Source organism: Echinococcus granulosus, assembly GCF_000524195.1.
Source record: "Echinococcus granulosus chromosome Unknown EG_S00026, whole genome shotgun sequence".
NCBI lineage: Eukaryota > Metazoa > Platyhelminthes > Cestoda > Cyclophyllidea > Taeniidae > Echinococcus > Echinococcus granulosus.
The window spans coordinates 115,736-136,557 of record NW_020170406.1 but is presented as its reverse complement, the minus strand read 5'-3'; the positions used below and the strand labels follow the sequence as shown (position 1 = coordinate 136,557).

General features: G+C 44.1%; 1 protein-coding gene across 1 annotated transcript; it reads right to left on the bottom strand. All coding sequences in view use genetic code 11, as the record gives it.

Moving 5' to 3' along the window:
- Positions 1 to 1,467: 1,467 nt before the first annotated feature.
- EGR_04263 (hypothetical protein) lies at positions 1,468 to 19,098 on the bottom strand (the record flags this gene model as incomplete). The annotated part of the gene is made up of 8 exons (XM_024493512.1): positions 1,468 to 2,055; positions 4,811 to 5,020; positions 5,986 to 6,440; positions 9,413 to 9,604; positions 9,638 to 10,126; positions 17,521 to 17,755; positions 18,869 to 18,975; positions 19,020 to 19,098. 8 exons carry the CDS (start codon positions 19,096 to 19,098, stop codon positions 1,468 to 1,470), a joined length of 2,355 nt encoding a protein of 784 aa, XP_024352020.1.
- Between the last annotated feature and the right edge of the window lie 1,724 nt (positions 19,099 to 20,822).

The following is a 20,822-nucleotide window of genomic DNA, read 5'->3' as shown; positions in this document are numbered from 1 at the left end:
AAGCTTAACGATGATGGATTGCAACACAGACCACTTCTAATTATTGTTACAAAAAATCACAAGAACTTACAGAGATGCCCTGCCCTAGAGCATTGGATACGAAATACAGCCATCCGTTCTGAGTAATCTAGCAGTGCCATCACCAAGTCAAAAGTCGTTCGGGGTGGGTGTGCCACCTCCACCACAACCACTAAGGTAGTATTTACTGCGACCTCAGGTGACCCAATTTCAAAATTAAAACCGCTTGCTGCAACACAATTCCTCAAGCTATCCTCAGTTTATTAGATACCCTCGCCAACTAAAAATCAAACCCTCGTTTACACTAGTCCGGTGGGAAAATTGAAACTTTACTTATTCGTTATTTCACAACAATCAAGAAATCACCGGCTGAATACCGGTGATGTTGACTAGCAAACACTTGAGCAATTCAGACACTGTATACTTGATAACCTAACACCTTGGAATCCTTTGAATCCTTTATCCTGGGCCAGGAAGTAGGAACACTTTTATTCTTCATTTACCGCCCCAAATACTACCGCTGACCAAGAATTCACATTCTGACACAGCAACAATGACAGTCTCTACCAAGTGAAAAAAGGAGGGCAATATGAATAGCGGGCCTCACATCCCAAGAACCTTCGGGATCTAATTAAGTACTGACGCAACTTCTTTTCAAGCTACCACAGGACCTCGAGGACCTACTCCGAACTCGGTGCTGACGACGTCAATCCACTGAGGCAGTTCAGTGAAATAATAGGGAGAACTGTGCTATACAATAATGCAAACCTATACGCAAGATCCGACGTCACCCGGCAGTCCCGAAGTGGACCGTTGTCTAATAATCCTTAGAATTCTGCAGAGTTGGAGGATAAATCGTCCCTCAATGACCTGACCGTTCACAAACTTGTGTGTGCACGTGACCTCTCAAAACCAACACACAGCACCTTGGTAGCGTAAACAGCACCATAGACTACCCTAACCTCGCCCTGCCAATCACGCTACCACCGCCTGGATTTCCTGTCCTTCAAACCTCAGGTGACACATGGATAAAAGTAGAGGTGAAGGAAGCACAATCAAAGTACTACGGTAAAATAGGTGGCAATCACCAAAACAGAGTTAACGCAGCATGGCGATGGGAAAGGTTCATACGGGGTTTTGGTTCTGTTCAATTATTTTCTGCGAAGAGAAATTGGACATATACCTATGAGTGTGTGGATGGGTGTTAGTCAAGTTAAACGTCAGACCAAAAAAAAAATCACCGAGTTTTACAGAAACACGCAGTGACAAACAGGGCAACGAGACACGACAGGCTAGCCCATTTCAAGAAGAAAAATAAGTAAAAATGAGAGAACAAGACAGAGGTGGGTGATGAGGGTTAAATGCTTCGTCCCTTGGGAAAAGGCAGACGGGAAGCAGATCCTTTGTACAGATGCGCTTACACGCAAGCTCACGGAGGCGCAGAGCAGCTCAGGATGTAGGTGAAGGGCAATGGCGCGGACGACTTGAAACGAGGAGGGGAAAGCCAAGAGTGCAGCCACTCATCTGTCCATCGGGCGCGGGGGCGAGCACGAGGGGAAAGACGAGCCTTTGGTCTGCCTCGGTGGTGATCTTGGAGACAAGAGTCACTCCCGTATCACCACCAGCGGTGGAGGAGGTAGAGGCTGTAGAGCCAGCTGCAGCACCAGGTACAATTTGTACCGGCAAAGGGATGAGCGAGGAGGCGGGTTTACCGGAGGCGACGGCCGTAGCGGCGGCGAACTCGGCAGCGGAGGCAGAAGTGGGTGCAGAGACAAGAAGGAGAGGAAAGCCGCCATCGAAGGACTTCTCAGTGGGTGGACAACAGACGTCGCCAGTGAGGAGGACTGCACCACCATGGTTGCGCGTCTTGGTGATCGGTAAGAGGGAATCAAAAGAGTGTTTCCGATCACCAAGGTTATAAATCGGCGATCGATTGTAGGCGGTCTCGGGATTTGCAGCGGAGGAAGACGAGGAGAGAATCGCCCCGAGCACCGGCACGTGACTTACCCTCCGCTGACGCTCCTTTGAGGCAGTTGTCTGTGAGAAAGGGGTAGTCATGTGAATTCTACCTCCAAGCGCTAGCGCTGTCATACCTGTGCCTCAAGTGCGTAAGTCGATAGGGCGAATATTCCCTCCACTGCATTACAAACTCTACATGCCAAAATTTGTATTTGTGTGAGCGTCTCTGAGCGTACACCGTTTACGACTCCACCTCCTCGTAGCACAAATATTTTGTCGCCAATAGAAAAGATGCTTCCAAACTGACGGGCAGTGTCGAGATGGCAAAAAATTAAATAAAACTGGGCTATTTAAGGGCAAATAGTTTTGGTAATTGCGATTGGAATGCAAAACGATTGGCAGAAAGAAGATAATTCAGTTAAACTCAATTAATCCATCAGATTAATGTCTAATATGAGAATTATGAATCGCTTCATCGTGCAGTGTCAAGCGAATTGTTTCAGTCCTTCAAAATTCAGTCTTTAGGAATGGAGGAACCCTGATCAAGCCGTCTACGCTATCAGTCCCCGTCAAGAAAATGACAGATTTAATTTGTACTGCAAATACGACTTAAATAGGAAAGAACGGATTGTTCATTAAGGCAAGAAACTGCGGAGAAAAAGGAATCCGGTATAGATCATTAAATCAATGAAGAGTCAAAACAGAAGAGCTGTTAAAAATGGATAGATTAGCCATGAGGTTTTTGAAAGAAAAAACACACAATCTCCTGTCATCTAGTTGTGTTTACTCGACTGTCGTCACAAGGTTTTCACAGACGTGTGTGTATGCATGGGTGATCACTCTCCAATGGTAGAGTAGATCAAGGATCTTGCCAGCACAACTACGCCATGGTTCAAATGGAAATGTTCCCTCTCAAAATTGGCAAGCGAGACACTGGATCGTCCATAAAGAACTGAGGCTGATTCAATTCACACCTTGCGAGAGAGAGAGAGAGAGAGAGCAAGGTCGCTGTCTAAAAGGCATGTCTTGTTGGGTCAAATGTACGAAAGCCTTGAGGAGGGTCGAAATATCGGCCCGGTGGTAGTGTAAGAAGTAGAAGAATCAGTGTACACACATATGCATGCACGAAATACAACGAATCGAAGAGAGAAGTGACAGTAAGTAGATATTAGTGCTGGTGTGGTGCGTCTAAGTCGAGAAATTCCACACAGCCTCTACAACTCATGCATACACACACACGCCAAACGTCAATGCAAATTTGCACGTCTACTGAGTTACAGCTCAGAGAGGTAGGAGTGGTGAGAAGTGTGACTTTTTGAGGAGGTAGGACGTAAAATCTTTGTAAATTACCACGTTTTTGCTGAATGCGAAGAGACATCTCCACTTCCTTTTCCACGATTCACAAAGTACGCGCCGAGTTCCAGTGCCAATCGGATAAGAGGCACACAACCCTCTCACCCAAACAGTAGTACTGAAGGCGTATATTAGTAAATTCGGTGTGTCTGTAGTGTTACACTTCTAGAAGGACTGAGTATTTGAAGTGTTTGCTTGGTTCGTCTAAGCTTTACAGGCATTCACCGTTCGATTGCATCGCAGTAATTCATAGTAAAGGCTGCTTTTTTACCTTCCCCAAGTTCCCATATAACCTGTAGACACAGCACATCGTCCAAATCACTCTTTATAGCACATTGTAGGAAGGGTTTCAAATTTCATAACCACCAGGTGTTGGAATGCAAATACATAACTCTAATTAAAAAGAATAAACTGAAAAACCGTGTTAAGGCCAGGTTTGGGTCATTTTATTCTGACGTTAGAAGGGGGGGGGGAGGGCGAAGAACCCGAGTTTAAAAATCAGCTGGAGCACGCGATTTCAGAAATGTAGGTGTATTTTGACACAATGGAAAATCACATACACATAAAAAAACATGCAACGCACATAATCTGAGAGAGAAAAGCATGAAGTACATCCACACAATCAATCCGTGCGATAACGTCTTCTTTTTAAGGTCTGGGAGGACTCTAATGCCATGATTATAAAAGAGCGATGAAATTAAGGGACCTGACTCTACTCCTCAGCCAGACACATCCACATTGTCAAGTATTCGTCTCCTCTGTTTTTCCTACTGTAATGCACTTTGGAAGGTGATTACATCACACGTTGCTCCTTCTTCCAAACGCTGATGCAACTTTGATAGAGAAGTTTTCAATGTGCGTGCAAACAGTTTTTCGCTCCGACAATGCCAACTCGCCTTTGACAGTTGTAGCGTTGAGGAATGATGAATTTCTTTCCGACTTCAAGGAATCAACTTGACGCCAACATGCATGGATTCTTGTGCAACTTTAAGTGAACAGGTGGAGATACAGAGATTATCGAAATTGAAAATGTTCAAGCCGTAAGCAGTAGGAAATGATCGAAATGGGCCTTCCAAGTTATAAATAACCACGGCAGGAGAGCATTGGAGTAGTCGATGAGTGGGAAAAAGCAGCATCGCCATGAGTGAATCTTACCCATATTCAACCTTCAAACGCACAGAGAACGTCTTTAAGAGAGCTCAAGTACACCATTAGTAGCACCCGATTTCGGCATATTCGCTTGAAGATTTGTGATACTTGATTACAGAGGGCCTATAGTAATACTCCAGATGCATCTACCTTTCTGTGAACCGACCTTCATGCTAGTAGTATGAAGCACTTGGTAATGGCGTCAGTACCACTGGTATCTCAGTTTTCCGTAAACTGTATGCCCTCTGTCATCTTTTGGCGTTACACTAATGCTAAGGTATATTCAATCTGGTGCGTCTGTATCAACTCCATCCAGAAATGAGTTGAGTACCGGTATTTCAGTGGGCGGGGGGAGAAGGGGCGAGGCGGCAGATTGAGGCGAGGGCCACTCCACTTTAAGGGGTGACGACCGAGTTGGATGTACGGGTTCCTCGGGGGCCGAGAGAGGACGCGTTCCTGTGCCAACTGTGGTGGGACCGTAAGACCCGGTGCCCTCTTCCGTCTGCATGCTCTTTGCATGAATCGATGGACGACTGAAGGGCTGCAAGGAATAGAAAGTGGCATCGTTAGGAGGGAACGACTTGAAGAGGTGTCCAAAGGACCGCAAAACAGGGGAGCAGTATCGGATCCACTCGATGAAAATTACTAAAGTTTCAGCAATAATAAGCTCTAAATGTAAATTATTTAGTGGTCGTCCATCCATAATAATAATCCCGACTAGCCGACGCCACCGCCTCCTCAAATTAATGTTGACAATGGGGAACGTTAGGAATTCCCCCGTTCTACATTTAAAAGACTAACTTTGCTCCCATTTAATAACTATTAGCTTCAATTTGATACCTAGGCTATACGCGACCGATATATGTAGGGCAAAAAAGCAGAGATATTGTTTGGAAAAGAGGGAATCTACGTGTGAATCCTGCCACAAATACGGTTATTTGCTCGATGAACGAATGCATCAAACTTTTTTTTTTCATGAAATTTTTCACTCGTTACTACTAATCAGCTCCATAGAGAAGTTGGATTTCAAGCAGGGATTAATGTCCCGAAATTTTGGATAAAAAAAGACGTCACCTCAATCCAATAGAAAATCAGAGTTAGGATCGGAACAGATCCATAGTTTAGCAGCCTAAGTAATTATGCTTTGAATATATTTATTTCAACCCATCATACAGAAACCATTGTCAGACTATCTGATACCATTGCCGGTAAAATAAAACAGCCTCAGTTGGAAAAAAATTAAAGTGTCATTTGACTTCAGCACTAATTTACGACCAGAACGGAAATTGCACTTATGTTTAACAAGAGAATCCAACCTAGACTCTTTTCACTCCAGGTTTAGCCACGGGGATTGGGAGCATTTCCAATAAAATTAGAGGAGACCTCAGAAAAATACCGACTTTTCAACTTTGGAGACTAGTCCTTCAACGACCAAGACCTAAATCTACAGATTCTCAGCAGAAGCAGACCACTATAACAATTTTCGAACCACCAAAATCATCTTACCTTAAGTTCGTAGAAGGGAGGGGGTTGTTGATTTGGTTGTTGTTGCTGGCGCTGGTAGTGAAGGGGTGTTGGAGCGTTGAAAGAGGTGACGGTGGAAGGAGATATGGTAGGGAAGATAGAGGAGAGCACAGAGGAGTGTCGCCTTGCAGGGGTGGGGCCCGCAGGCGCCCCAAATACCGAGTACCGTCGACCCGCCTCTGAATGGTGTGTAGGATAGCGCTGGGGCGGAGGTACGGTGGTGGACACGTTCGGGGCTGGAGGTGAAGGAAACTTGCACTTCCACCGACTACTCGACTGTGGTGGTATAGGCGGTGACCGCATCCGACTGGTGCTGTTGGATGTGGCGGCAGTAATGCTCGATGGGGAGGAAGAGGAGGCGGAAGTGGGTATCGAGGTACTGCTGCTATTGCTGCTGTTGCGGACGTCCACCACAAGCGAAGAACGTCGCGCTGGCACTGATGTGTATGAGGAAAACTTCACTTTCTGTGCTACTAAAGTCTATCAAGATAAATCTTAATATAAAGGGGAATCTCCCAAAAATCGGTTTCTGATTAATACAGAGACCAGCAATCGTCACTGAAAATCGGGGTCGCAAAGGAGATTATTATGACTTTCCCGTCTTAGATAAATAACTGCTTTCGGCGTTTTAAAGGTTACTTGAAAAGAGTACAGCATTATTTGGTACACAACATATGGTGTTGTTTACTATATTAAAGGTTAAATCCGCTACCGTAGTATCCATCACGCCTATCAAGCCCTTGAAATCGGGTAAAGCTACTTGTTGAACAGTTCAAATTTCCACTCCCTTACGAACGCATTAACCAAATCAACCTGTCTGCTTTTATCAGTTCCAATAAAACGATGTGGTGACATCGTTAAAGACGGCAGAATTGGCTCAGATAACCCACACCAGAAGTTCACTTTCCTGGGTCAGTGGATCAGCAAGCTTACGAAAAGGAAGAGAATCTGAGTTGACCTGACGGGAGATCTTAAAAGCCTCTGTGACTACCACCGGATACGCATACACACACACACACACCACGCATCGCAGAGCAAACACAAAGGCGGTGTACGTACGATTTGTTTGCATCCTTTGCGCAAAGTGATAAATCGTTACAGGTCGAGTCATGTCAACGATCGCCGCCACGCCATAGCCACCTATGCCTTCTGGTAAACGGAAAAGACGCACAACTTCTCAACTTCTAGTGGGGATCGAATTTCCCAGCAAACGATAGAAATAGCTTCTCGCCCAACAGGAGACATTCACGTCAGCGCACAGCCGCACACGCTCATGTGCCCTTGGTCATGATTAAATGTTTGCATGAAGGGGTGTCACATGGCTACACAAAAACATTAATAGGTTTGTGTGTGTTAGAGTCCACGTGGGGTAGGGTAGGAATCACTTTCTCCGCTGTTAACCCCGATTGCCAGTCAATGGAGTACTGCAACCCAGGTAATTAATTACTCAGTTAGCCAGCTAGGCGGCCAGCCGGTTAAATACGATAAACTGTAGGCGACCGTGGCAATACGACACACAAATACGGGACTGAAGAGAAAAGAATGCAACTCCACTGGCACTCATTGAGGGTGAGAGGCGCCAGTGTGTGTAAGGGCGTATGGTTAGAACAATATATCATCCATTCACAAAGGTGAATCATCGTGTGTGCATTCGAGACCTAGGGTCTACGCCACCGCAACAGACACATGGGTAGAATGTCAAGTTGCGATACACAGGATCGTCAAAATGTGATGATGCCTCTATCGGGTGATGAAACTTTTAGCTAGATGTCTGCCTGTCTGTGCGTGTGACGTCAAAGACAATGAACTACAAAGGGGCAGCGGCGTCTACCACCCAGAGTCTGTCTGCGTGTCCCCCTCTACCTACCCGCCTTTTGCGTACGTACGTGAATAGGTAGCCTGGTGCGTACACACAGGTATGCATGTAGACATGCAAGTGCGCTTCACTCGTTGTGACGTCGAAAGTTCGCATGTGCGTGCCTCTGTCTGGACGAAAGCCCAGTGTGTGTACGCACAGTACTTCTCTGCCCCATGTATATTTATTTCCAATGTACTTAAATCCGTGTAGATGCATCAAAGCAAGAGGGTATCGCCGTGTCAGCGATACCTCAGACATCGACTCAAGCGTATTTACAATAAAGGTGCAGTAGTTAATGGAGCTAACCACCGGTATCCACTTTTGACTTTTGAATTGACATCCTTATCTGGCTGCATGTCATCACAGGTATTGGCAATGTAGAAATAACAGGTCTTGGACATTGCACATCCTAAAAACTGGCAACATAGTTCACTAACATGTGTATTCGACTTGGGGAAATAGGATCTGTTGAAAGGCACTTCTGTTTGTTGATGATAAAGGTGCTTTCACGCATGTAAACTTTATTAATGACTTTGAAGGGTAACTCATTTGAGTCTGCTCGGTTGTTATTTTGGCTGACTGCTCGCCATTTCTATCGCAGCATGGGTGTCACCCTATGAGAAGCAGAAAAAGTCGACGATTGAAAGCAATCCCTTGTCGTGACGTGAGATCTTAGGTGAAAATAGGTTGCCATAAGAGCATACAAATGTTCTCAAAAGTTAACTTGGCAAGGATTCAACAGCTCAGAAATACTACTTCTACTGAGTCAAGCCCATCAGTGAGTAACGCCAAAAGCCCAGTGGTATTGGGATCATCCCCCCAGTGACAACTTTTGAAATGAATCACATAAAAAGCCATTTCGAATCATTTCTAGCAGAACCAGTTTTTGTTAAAGCTGCGGAGTTTCTCAACTGATACAGCAAGGGGAACAATGGTTGAGCAGGGAAAGGCCCGGTTCTCCTTCAGGAACTTAACTTCTAGCATGCCAGGGTGGGAGAAAGGGGAAAGATATTTCAGAACTGGTGATAATTGCAATTCCAGATTAAGTCTGCAGAAGTTAGCAATAAGAAGCGTCCCTTTCCATGACAAATAGCCTGTGTATTCCACATTTACCACCACTTCATTCGAGCAGAAAACATTCAATGAATCAGTTTCTCTACGTCTTGACGCAAATTCCCAAAGATAGCAGTCCTATTAAATGTTTTGCAATTCATTGCTTCCATGTGACCATGCACTCAAATTTCATATTGATCAACCACCCTTTTAAATCAACTACCTTCACTACTACCACGCGATTCCATGACAAATCGCGTATCGGCAAACAAACCAGACTCCGGATTCGTCTATGGCTTCAAAAGGTGCTGAAATCATCATCCAAAACTGTGCTGTGGGCTAAAGGAAATGCACACTTCACACCCTACGCATAGAGAGCAACAAGTTATTTGGGTTTGACAAATAGCTTGCTACACGGAACCACCCACGTGACTAACATTTACACAGCATAGTAGCAAGAAATGACAACTACTAAGGTGAGAGGAGGAATAAACTAACCATCGACACGCGCGGAAAAAGCCGGGATGGGTGGGGGAGGACACAGAGACGCGAGACCTCCAGCAGTGTCGGAAGTGAAAGACAGGCCAGGGTAGGAAAGTTTTCGCTGTTTTACCTGTGTCTCCAGTCTTGGAACGCCACGCTGGGTGGCGGAACAATGAAAGAGCGACGCAGCAGTAGTGGCAGAGGAGTCTGCAAATGAGGAGACAGAGGAGCAACGCGTACTTTCCACACTCAACTGGGCGGGCTTATCGACAATGAGTGAGGCGGGCTGCGATTGCGACGGTAGCGGAGGCAGCTGAGGTGCTGGTGGAGGAGGGGCGACCGGTGAGGAGTCACCATTACTTCGCTCGCCCCAATCAAACTTGCGCTTCTTTGCGGGCAGCCGGGGCGTAGTCTTTTCAGGACTTGCCACTACCGATTCGGAAATGAGGCCTGCCAGATCGGCGCTCCGTGCAACAAAATCGAGCTGTGGCCATGGCGGGTTCACATCGCTGAAGGCGCGCTGTGTTTTTCCTCCACTAACGAGGCGCTCGCTGAGCAAGGCGGTGCGAAGTTGACGGAGGGGCAACGTGTTGACCGTGTCAGAGGTCATCGAGGAGAAAAAGGAGGAGGTGATGGTCTGGGTGGCCACGGTAGAGGAGGTACAAGAGACTGGTGTTCTTGTTGGTGAATTTGCTGCTTCCACTTGCCATGTCGCTGGGCTCTCTGAGTCTGCAAAGGCGTCAACGATTCCCCAATTCAACATTTTTGAGACACAAATCCTCGTACTTGGGTCACAAATAAGCAATTAAATGCGATATTTCATGTAAACCGCTCCACTTAAAGATACCACCTTCGTGGGTTTTCGATGCATTGCAGGGGGACACAGTAAAGTAACTTCCTGCTATTTCACGTGTGACCTTGAAGTTCACACAATGTACAAAGGATGAGAAATGATAAGTTTCGTTGAAACACACGATTGGAAACAGTGTAATGCGTGTTGGTAATCCTACAGGCAACCAGTGAGGTGGCGAGGCATCCTGTAAAGTTGTGCAACAGATCTAGTAGTGTAAAGTGACATAGTAGTTGTCAAATATGTGAAAGTTCTAGTGCTGCCGCTTACAAAAAAATCTGAGACACCATTCCAATGCGCAAAACGGACAAGGTCATTTAGGCAAATGGATACACTTTGATATTTAGAAAAAGACAGCCATAAATAAAAGCTTAAACTATGAGAAACTCCGAATCGGTTTTTTAGGTGAAAATCGGAATTTTAGGGAAGACACGAGAAAAACCGAGTCACATGGACCACTTTTGAGCCCCTCCCCAAATTCAGCGGCAGCTAGAGCACTTAAACTAGCTCAAAGTGGTGAAGAGGTTATCAGTAGATATTTTTCAATTTGATACATACCCATTAAGCCTACAAATCCGGCTCAAGTGGAGAGTTGTTCAAGTGACCGCAGCCACATGACGGTTAAATACCCGCTTCTCTTGCGATCGTCTACGAAACTGTGAGGCTATAAGAGCACTATTGAAGGGACACATTTCTGCTCATTTGCCAATGTCAGAAATCCTCAGGTGGTGTGCGCTTAACCTCAGAGTGAACAATGAAACAGTTATCTTGAAATTAAGACTTGGAATGCATGCATAGTGATCAGTGAGTACTACCGAGACAATAATTTGACGCTCATTCATTAAAAGCATTCGTAACTCAGAAATACGAGTGACCTTGAGTTGTAGTTGACATGCACGAAATTAAATGAGATTTTCTCCCATCAAATGAGATAGCAACAAAACTCTCACAAAAAAGTAGGATCATAGTTATCTAGACGAGGTAGTGAGGAGAGAGGAGTTACAGAGATCAATTTCAAACCATTCAAAGGAAAAAAAACTGACATACTGAGGCGGACTAATATGCAATAAAGGTGAGGAGGGGAGATGGGGAGGGGAGAGGGGAGAAAGAGCATACCCTGTTTTTCTTGTAACAAAAACATTGAAAACATGAAGAAATTAAAACCCCCTAAGAGATATGGGCGAACCTGCGCACGCAACGTAGAGACCGAGCGTCTATAGGCCGATAGCTAGAAGGACCTTGTGGTGTCATAGCCAATGGCACAGCACCATCGCCTCCAGTGGCTATTTGAACAGCCCACCAGGGCGAGGATTGATTGGCTGCGCAACATCAGCCTTAGTCGCGTGTGCGCGCGTGTAAGGTGGCAGAAAGAGAGCCTACAAACACAACAGGCTTGCGCCAAACTGTCTCTCTCTACTTCTCCATTGAAGGCTAAACACCAAAGCGCTCGCTCGTGTGCTTCCCGGCCTAGAGGCCTGAGCAAGACCAGTCCTTATTGCGAGATTGGAGATGCAGAGCTGGTGACTCAGTGACCCAATGTTACCCAGACTTGGGGAAAATGACCTGCTGTGATTGCGAGAAGTGCTTCTGTGTGGGCCCGAAGCGTTCCACTCTCAAAATCCTGAGACCCCTTAGTAATGGTGGAAACCCAGGATATTTCGATGGCTAGTTCTAATAGTTAATACAATGCCACTTCTCGGAACGGTTTTTTGAGCATTTTTGTAAGGCTTGGTGCTTTCAACGTCCTACAGCCCAGAGCCCTCTAGACGTTGGCGCCGTTATAATGGACAGGTTCCCTGGTTGAGTCAGTGTTCATTTGTTAGATTTGGCGCTTCCTTAAAAAGGCTTTTCGATTTTGCTGGAGATCTGGAACGCTCCATGGCCTCTGATTTAGGAAACCCCACTCTTAGAATATCCTTCAATGAAGGCGCCACAATAATTGGATTGAGGAATTCCTAGAAAATCGCCAATCAAATGTCCAGTTTATTCCAGTAAAGATAGTTAATGTCTGACAAAATCGTCCCCAGCCAAAGGATTGTTTATTTACTCAATTTTGGTAGCCCCATTTGGGGGCACGATGACTGGGTTGCAGGAAAGCGTGAATAAGTGCTACATAGAGAACTTAGTCACGCATACCCAAAGCCCAGTTCATCACCACTGTCGCCCTTCTTTAAATACGAGACTACGTGCCTTCCTAGATTTTCGCATAAAAGTAAACAATGTTTAAACCATAGTGACTAAAAAAGTGATAATTCTATTTGTAAAGTGGATCATAAACGGAGATAATAGCGTGCCATGCCAGTAAAGCAAACAGGAAGTGGAGTGCGCCAAAGGAGCGAAGAGCGGACGCTGGATCTTGAAGCCCAAAGGGTGGATACACAAAAAATACACTATCCAGCACACACAAACCATAGAAGGGGCGACTTGGTCAATTATTTGGACTACAACAGAACGCAAAATTAATTACTACCTAATTCACGAATCCACCATTCCATTCACTTCACGAGCCACGTGCACACGCACACAACAAACGGGACAGTGGAGCTGAATCACATCGAAATGCGACATAGGTGCAGAGATAGAGGGGAATGAAAGGGAAGAAGAAAGAGGAGGTATGACCTTAAAGTAACGGCTGACGGTAATGACAACAAGCGAGGGTGTAAAAAGATGTCTAGCTGATTGTAATACTGTGATCAAAAGTATCAGGGAGCATTGCAGATTGACCGCTTAAACCATACCCGTAGGAGAGATGCTGTTGACAATTATCAGACCGATGTAGCCGTCTAGCGACAATCCAAAATTCAATCTCCGGTTCCCTTTGTGAATAAAAACTTCAGTAATAGAGACCCCTTTTCCCTCGATTTGAACAAAAGACGGCTTAAATGAACGATTGTGGTGATGAAATTTGTATTATTTCTAGAATGGTAATGAAAGTAAGTTAGTTGGGCATCGGACATGAAGGTTTCCATTTAAATTCAACCTTGTCAGTGGATACAAGCTGTCTTAGCCCGGTTCCCGCGGGTTGAACAGCGTCATTCGTTTGAAGCACTCTTCTGATGCTTGCATAATTCATACTGAGAATACTTAGATTTTGAGACGTACTACCTTTTCCAAATTATTGAGTAATACTAGATTATAAACTGTCACTTAAACTGAACCTTTCGGCTCATTCTTACCTACCTTGATACCGCTCCGAATCACCCACCTAAATGACGCAATTCCTAGATTTAAATTCTCCGCACTATGATATTTTCGGATGTTTCTGGTGTTGTATCGCATCTTGAGAAAAACACGATTCTCGAAATGATGATGCTGTTGCAGCTCCACAGTAATGGGACAAGCTGAAGCTAGACTAGGTCCTACCACAGCCACCAGGGTTTTGGAGGAAAATCGAACACCGCAGTCCACAGAAGATATGTTCAACTTCAAGTCATGGTATACGATAACAAAAACAGGCACAATCATCCTCCGTCGTTGTTTCACTTTCAACCAATCTCCTCAAGACACTTCGAGAGAGGAATGCAAAATAAAACTAACCTTACATCCTTGATATGCGGCTTTGATCGCCATCGAGCTTAAGCTTGTAAACAGGAGCAATGACAGACAGACAGACGAACAAAGACGAGACGCAGAAACAAATCTATAGAAGAGGTAGTTGGTGAGTGAAGGAGTGGGTGAATGAGCTTAACACAAAACAACTTCCTTTGACGCAGCCGCATTACATATAGAAAGAGCGAGGGAAAATTTTTTTTGGGGGGTCAGGAGCCACCCCATACACACACACACACACACAAAAGTAGGTCGAGTTGGCAGGGGTGTGACTGGCTGCAGGCAGCAAAATCAGCAATGCCGACGCAGAAATCACACGCTAGGTGAAAAGTACACCGGAAGACAGCAAAAAAAGTCGGTGGCACAGCGTCGCTTACCAATATTAGCCGCAGTGACATCTCGCATCTTCCATGTCGGCCCAAAACACCCGCCTTCTGACAGGGGTGAATCGATTGCGTCTTTTGAGAGATTGTGCTATTGGTCGCCCAGACCCTTCTGTAAGTAAACATTGCGTTCTCAGGAGGCAAGCCGGTAACTACATTGATGACAGCGGTAAGCGAAATCTCGTCAAAAAGGCTAAATGTGGGACACGAGAAACGCCTTTTGTGGCTATATTCCACAGATTTAAGGCACGACGGCTGTAATGTACCTCACAAAAGTGGGATACGAAATGCGGACCGTCCCCTTCAAACGAGAGATCCCAGCTTTGTCAGTATGATTCGTTTTTGGATAAGATTTGCAGAAGTAATAGCTACCACAAAGGAATGAATGAATTGAAAATAACATCATGGTCATTTGGATACTAAATTTCAGCAAACCAAACATGAAATAGAGCAGAACCTCAAAAGTGAGGACAAATACTGAACCTTAAAGTGTACTGGTAAATGATATTTTATTCGCACATTTCATGCATGTCCTTTCGATCTTCTACGATTCGGTTTCCACATCATTTACATTACTTTCCTTACAGTCATTCCGTACATTAATAATAAAATTACCCTCCTGACTTGCATACTTTGAAAAAACCTTCGAAATGAGATCAGCCTGTAGCAAGAAGGTCGCACCAGAAGAGGCATCGAACCCGAGGATGAAGCCAAGCCCAGTCAAATCAAAGGGCAATGCACAAAAATACACACACACAGCAAGAAACCCGTCTTTTACTCAATTAGAGGAAGGAAGGGTCTTGTTAGATTCAGAACAACAGAGGCATTAAATTGTCCTCTGATCTGACTCCCCTACTCCAGTTTGAATTCTGTGAGAAGATTCATTTATACGCAGGAGGGGGGACAGGGAAAACTGATGTGCAGAAAAAAGCAGGATTGTAGCCACCTTAAGAGAAAGTGAAAGAGACAAGGCCTGTGCATGTACATGCAGGCGCGTGGGTCTATAAGTGAACTAAAAACGATAAAAACGCACACACACACGCACGCACCCACAGTGTTGCAATTACACCACGTGAATATAGCCCTTAGGTCACCAGCAGAAGACGACCTCGCTAATTTTAAATAAGCGAATAGAAATGCATGACCCGTGATGCACAGACAACAGAATACGTGCACACACACGCACGCACGTCACGAAGCCGGTTATCAAGTGGACTTGGAGTGCGAGATGGCAACCCGGTAGAGGGATCCGCGAAAAAATAGGTAGGCAGAGACCGTATGAGGTCAGACAATGTTTAAAAGTGAATACGTGTGCCTGCATGCACGCATACAAGCACGCATGCAAGACCTCTAATTAGTACCTGTATGTGCCTGGCACTATCGAAGCAAGACACGTCAGGCATCCCGACTAAATTGTGCAGGAGTATTTACGGGAAGTTTTCGTAAAAAAATAGCGGTGTATGAATAACCGTTTGCTAAGATGCATTTCGGATGAGTCAGAGATCACAGATCGCATGTCAGTGAGTAAAGACGACTCTACAATGAAATTGTTGCTATGACAATGAAACTGCGTCTGACTGTGAACAGGTGATGTCTGAAGCCTATGTCGGCATTTATAGCATAGGGTCCTTCTGGGTATCCCAAGGCTCGATAATTTCTCAGATGCTACTAGCTACCTAGACTTTCTGTGCGTCGTTTCTGAGAAATTTGGATCTTCTAACGTCTTAAGTGGTAGCGTTGACTAGCGCGCTCCGGGGGAACGATACCAGTTTCGTTATATCTGTATTGCGCAAACAAGGAAAACATCGGCTGTAGGTGGTTGAAACTAGGGAGACTTACAAAGGGTGGGTCTTCAAAAACACATGGACTTCTGGCAACTACTCCAACCTTGAGTTCTCTACAATGCAATACAATAAGTAAAAGCCATTGATAAAAGGAACGGTTACAGTATGTATAGAAGTGAAAGCATAGATTTATTATCACCACAGAACACTGTCCAGTCTTAAACATTACTTTTACATAGGAATATCACTCGACCCAGTTCACCTAAAGTAAAACACACCATTGGAGAAGTTCGTCTAAACCCACAAATGACATAAGGGTCGCTCTCTTTGTCAAGTCGCAAGAATAATTACTACCAGTTAGAAGACTTGTGACAGCCAAGGCAGAAAAATGACTGCGAGGGGCACTCAAAGCTCAAACTGAAGAGGGGACTTATGGCAGAACGTTTGTTTTGGTTGACTCCATTAAGCTTCACGATTCGGTCTTCATGCTTGCCGGTCATTCCGTACATTAACAGTAAAGCTATTTCTGCATAAGTCTTCATTTAGTCTTGTACTTCCTCTTCTACCTTACCTCACAGCTCTGATAAAAAGCAGTAAATCCTTGAGGCCTTTTTTACACAACAATTTCCAGAGCGAAAGGGTGACTGTTCTACGTGACGCAAAGGAGCGGTAATTCGATGTGACTGGATGCTACGTAATGCCAAGGCTAAAAGCGGCAGCGGCAATAACAGGTAGCAGCAAATGCAGACTTTAGCAAAAAAAGGTACCGAAGGAATACGTTGACGTAGCCCTTCCCTCGCGCAGGTGATTGCCCCACCAGCAGTGCACAGAGACATAAGAGGCAGGGTAAAGAGCGGAGAGGGGAAAGGCCAATCCAACTTCCGTAGTGATGATAACTGACCAACAGATTACACCGGCTTCTACACCTTATCACAAGCGTCATCTCAAGGCTGCGTAACTCCGACAAAGATCATGCATAATTCATGCGCATAGATGCCACTGTGCGTTTATGCGCTTGTGTGGTGATGATGCTTTTTAAGAATAATGGATAACGCTGACGAATTGTTAATTTGACTGACAACCAAACGAATACGATCACTCCTTTCGTCGAGGTGAAAAACGTACCTTACTCTTTTGTAAAGGAACGAAGCAAGACCTTCATCTGAAAGTGACCTCAGGCACAGGGGTGGGATCACGTTAGCATGGAAGTAAGCCGCTCGGTTTCTAAGATATTATTGATGCTGTTGGGGAATGTGAGAAGTTAAACTGCATAACACTCGACTCGTATTCTGAGCCAAAGAATAACATTAACTCCGGCCGGGTCAAAGTGGCTAATACGAGTGCGAACCCCACGGCTTACGTCATCGCATCCACATAGCGGCCTCCCTAAAACGACAAACATGCACACATATGACGCTAGAAATATGGGTTTGAGAACTCCTGTTTACGTGATCTTCCGGTGAAGTAAGTGATCCCTTCACACATTACCAAACGACACAACAGTGCGGTCTGTATCCAACCAATAAAACAGAGGAATGAGTCGCTGGACATGCTTACTTGGGGGTGGTACAAGAGAGCCCCGACCGCTGTTACTGCCGTTGTTGCTATTATTGCTGCTGCGTGGGCAAGAGATGGAGAGGACGGATGTGAGATCAGTGAGAGAGATATTTGACGAGGGAATGAGGCACCGGTTGGGGACAGCAGTTCGGGAGATAATGAGATCACTGGTGAGCCAATGACGTCTGGACGGCGTCAAGGGAGACGCAGACGGCGAACCGGAAGCCGAATGGAACTGTGGAGTGAAATGAGAGAGCTAGACTACCACTCCAGCCCAATTTGACAAGGTACAGTGCTGAGTAAAGTCATGGTACCTTCTCGGGTATTAAAACTATGAGAACAAGTTAACAACCATAGAAAGCGAATTTTGTGAAGTTTGTGAAAGAAAAACAACTGAGCTTAGACGACTTTTTCATGGACTACGTCGAAATCACGCGAGCAAGTGTTATTTCACTACGTACAAACGCTAATGCGTCAAATAACATTCATTTCTCTCAAAAGGAATTGTTGAAATAAGACACGACTAAATAAAAGGCCGGAACTGTTACTTTGGCAACAAAACATGATGTGAACAATTAGGTTTGACTCGCGAGAGCCGAGAAACAAGTGGAAAAAAGGACATCGTAAAATAAAACCAGACCTAAAAACTGCGCCTGTGATTGCAGCAGGCGCAATTTAATCGTAAGCATAAAGACTAATTTGGGGCCGATATAAAAGTTTGCAATTGAAGACGGAATGTGAAAAATTGGCGACTGGAAAGTCTATTCGGTCGAAAACATTAAACACATAAAACGAATTACAACGGTCAGTGAGTAGTTCTACTGACAGGAGGCACGAGCGTTGCACTAGGTTCGAACGAGTAAAAAATTAAGATTTCACTCATTATGAAATACAGAAAGTTGAAGTTGATATCTCGCCATCAAAAGCAGCTTAAAAGTAACGATTTTGCAAGAAGTTAATCACGTTTATCTTCTATGCAGACGGTACGAAGTGACGTACATAGAAGACTGTCATACAAAAGGCACTTAAAATATTACCAACTTATAAAAAACATTAAGCTTCAACAATGCAGCCACAAGAAATCTGTGGTAAAATATACTGCTATTATAAAAACGAACAAAGACACAGTCAATGAAGTGGAAAAAAGACGACATACTCGAATTACAGATCTACGCAAATTGCCAAAATCGCATGACTATCACAGGATCATGCAAAACCTCCCAAAAAGTTTCGAAAACCCATAAGCGAATTGTATGAAAAACATTTTATTCCTTAGACGTTAGACCATGGGTTAGACCAGTATGGTAAATCAAAAAATATGTGTGTAATGCTACATTAAAGCACTCACGTTTAAATTTGAAGCGATTGGTGGTGAGCACGTTGTAGAAAATCTTCTTTGCGCACTTTGAATTAAAGAATCTCGTGGAAACAAATGTTCTTTGGATTGAAAATGAACTAACAAGGGAAAGTTGAATCAGGAACAAAATGATCTGGCATACCACCTTTGACGAGATCACGTTCAAGTACCTCCGCCGCAATCAATAGTGTGTCAATATTTGCCTTTTCTTCTATTGCCATTTTATCAACATGTGGCTTCAAAATAATAAACAAAACACCGGTAGCAAGCGAACAACCAAAACTAATTCCGTTAACCGGTGAACGACCTTCAACCCACAAATAAGAAAACAGGACGGCTCATGTGACCTCACCTATCGACTGACCTTAAATGATCACAGGATTTACGTCAAACGATACGCTGGCTTTCCCGCAGTGAATCATTTAAACACACTGATGAATATTTGAAAATTGAGAACTATACAACCTAAAAGTCACAAAATAATAAAAAAAATTTCGACAGATAAGAGGGGCTTATTGATGTACAACAATACAGGAAAAATCAAACTAAAGAGGAAGTCATCATAATCCTTATGAAATAAAGTTCAGCCATAGCATTTGCTTGTGTGATAGCTGGTATGCTACCTAAACAAACTGAAAATTAGTGCTTATAAGGATTTCTATTCAGGGGACTTATGACGGGATTAAAGGCACAATATATGCAGCTATTAATACTTTACCAAAATATATTCGAAAAATTGCGTGTTAGATCATTGGTAAGCAAATATTATACAAAACTGCCTTAGTGGCTCTTCAAGGCACTTTCTTCCGAAAGACCAGAAATTATTTGCCGTACGATTAAATAAATATTCGCAGACTACGTTTAACGACGTTGCGCGATGGATGAGTATAAAAAAGGGCAAAACCACTTTTCGCCATGAAAAGATGGAGTGACAAAAATGGAACACCGAACAGTAAACTAACATAACCGACAATTTAAACAGGTACTCCGCCATAATTAGCATTGAAAAGTTGGGCAATGGACTCGTACTCAAGCAAAAGTTGACTCCCGCCAATAGCACCAACTATGGGTATTTTTGAATAGCTCACCTGTTCGTATTTACTTAAACCATCACTATAGTCATCCTATAAGGGGTGTTCCGGAACCGAAAGATAAAACATTTGCGAAAAATTACAACAAAATTTTTGTAAATGTCGAGGCCCTTTCAACTTAAAAGTTCTGCTCGTCTAGTTACTACAACTTGACATACCATATAAAATCATGCAATTTAATACGCATTTTAGCTTTTAGAAGTCACTTGACTGGTCCTTTCAGAATACTTTTCCAAGGTTGTACACAAAGCCAGTGTTAGGTAAAATATGGATGCAATACTTAGGGACTATTCGGAGAGGTCACTCAAGCCTCGTGTTTAAGAAGTGGTCATAATCCCCTAAACCAGGGAAGAGCTCAGTGTCCCGTTGTCTATAAACTTATAATTATTCCCATTATAACTAACCAATAATTATGTCCCACCCCAGTCAGTCTCATCGTTCTGAGGGCACGAAGGACAGGAAAAAGGAGGAAAACGAAAGCCATGTTGTAACAGAATCTCTAAAATAATCTGCACCTTACAAATTTATACCAGTTTATGTCTGCTGCATGTTGATTAACTGCTTATTGACGTAAATTAAAGTGTAACTTAATAGGGTCAATCTACAAGATGAGAAGAAGGCAACCTCTTTGCTTGTATTGTAAGACCCAATGATGTGAGATCCACCGTAAAATGTAAATCATGATTTATTGATGCACCAACGCTTAAATGTTTTGGCATATAATGATAAGTTTGCAAACCACTGTCCTGCAAAATTGAAAGCGGGTGTGGTTTCACAGACATAAGCAAAAGTGCGTTTAAAAAATATTGTATTGAGCAGACACGCACAAACTTGTGCTGTCATAATCGATCTTT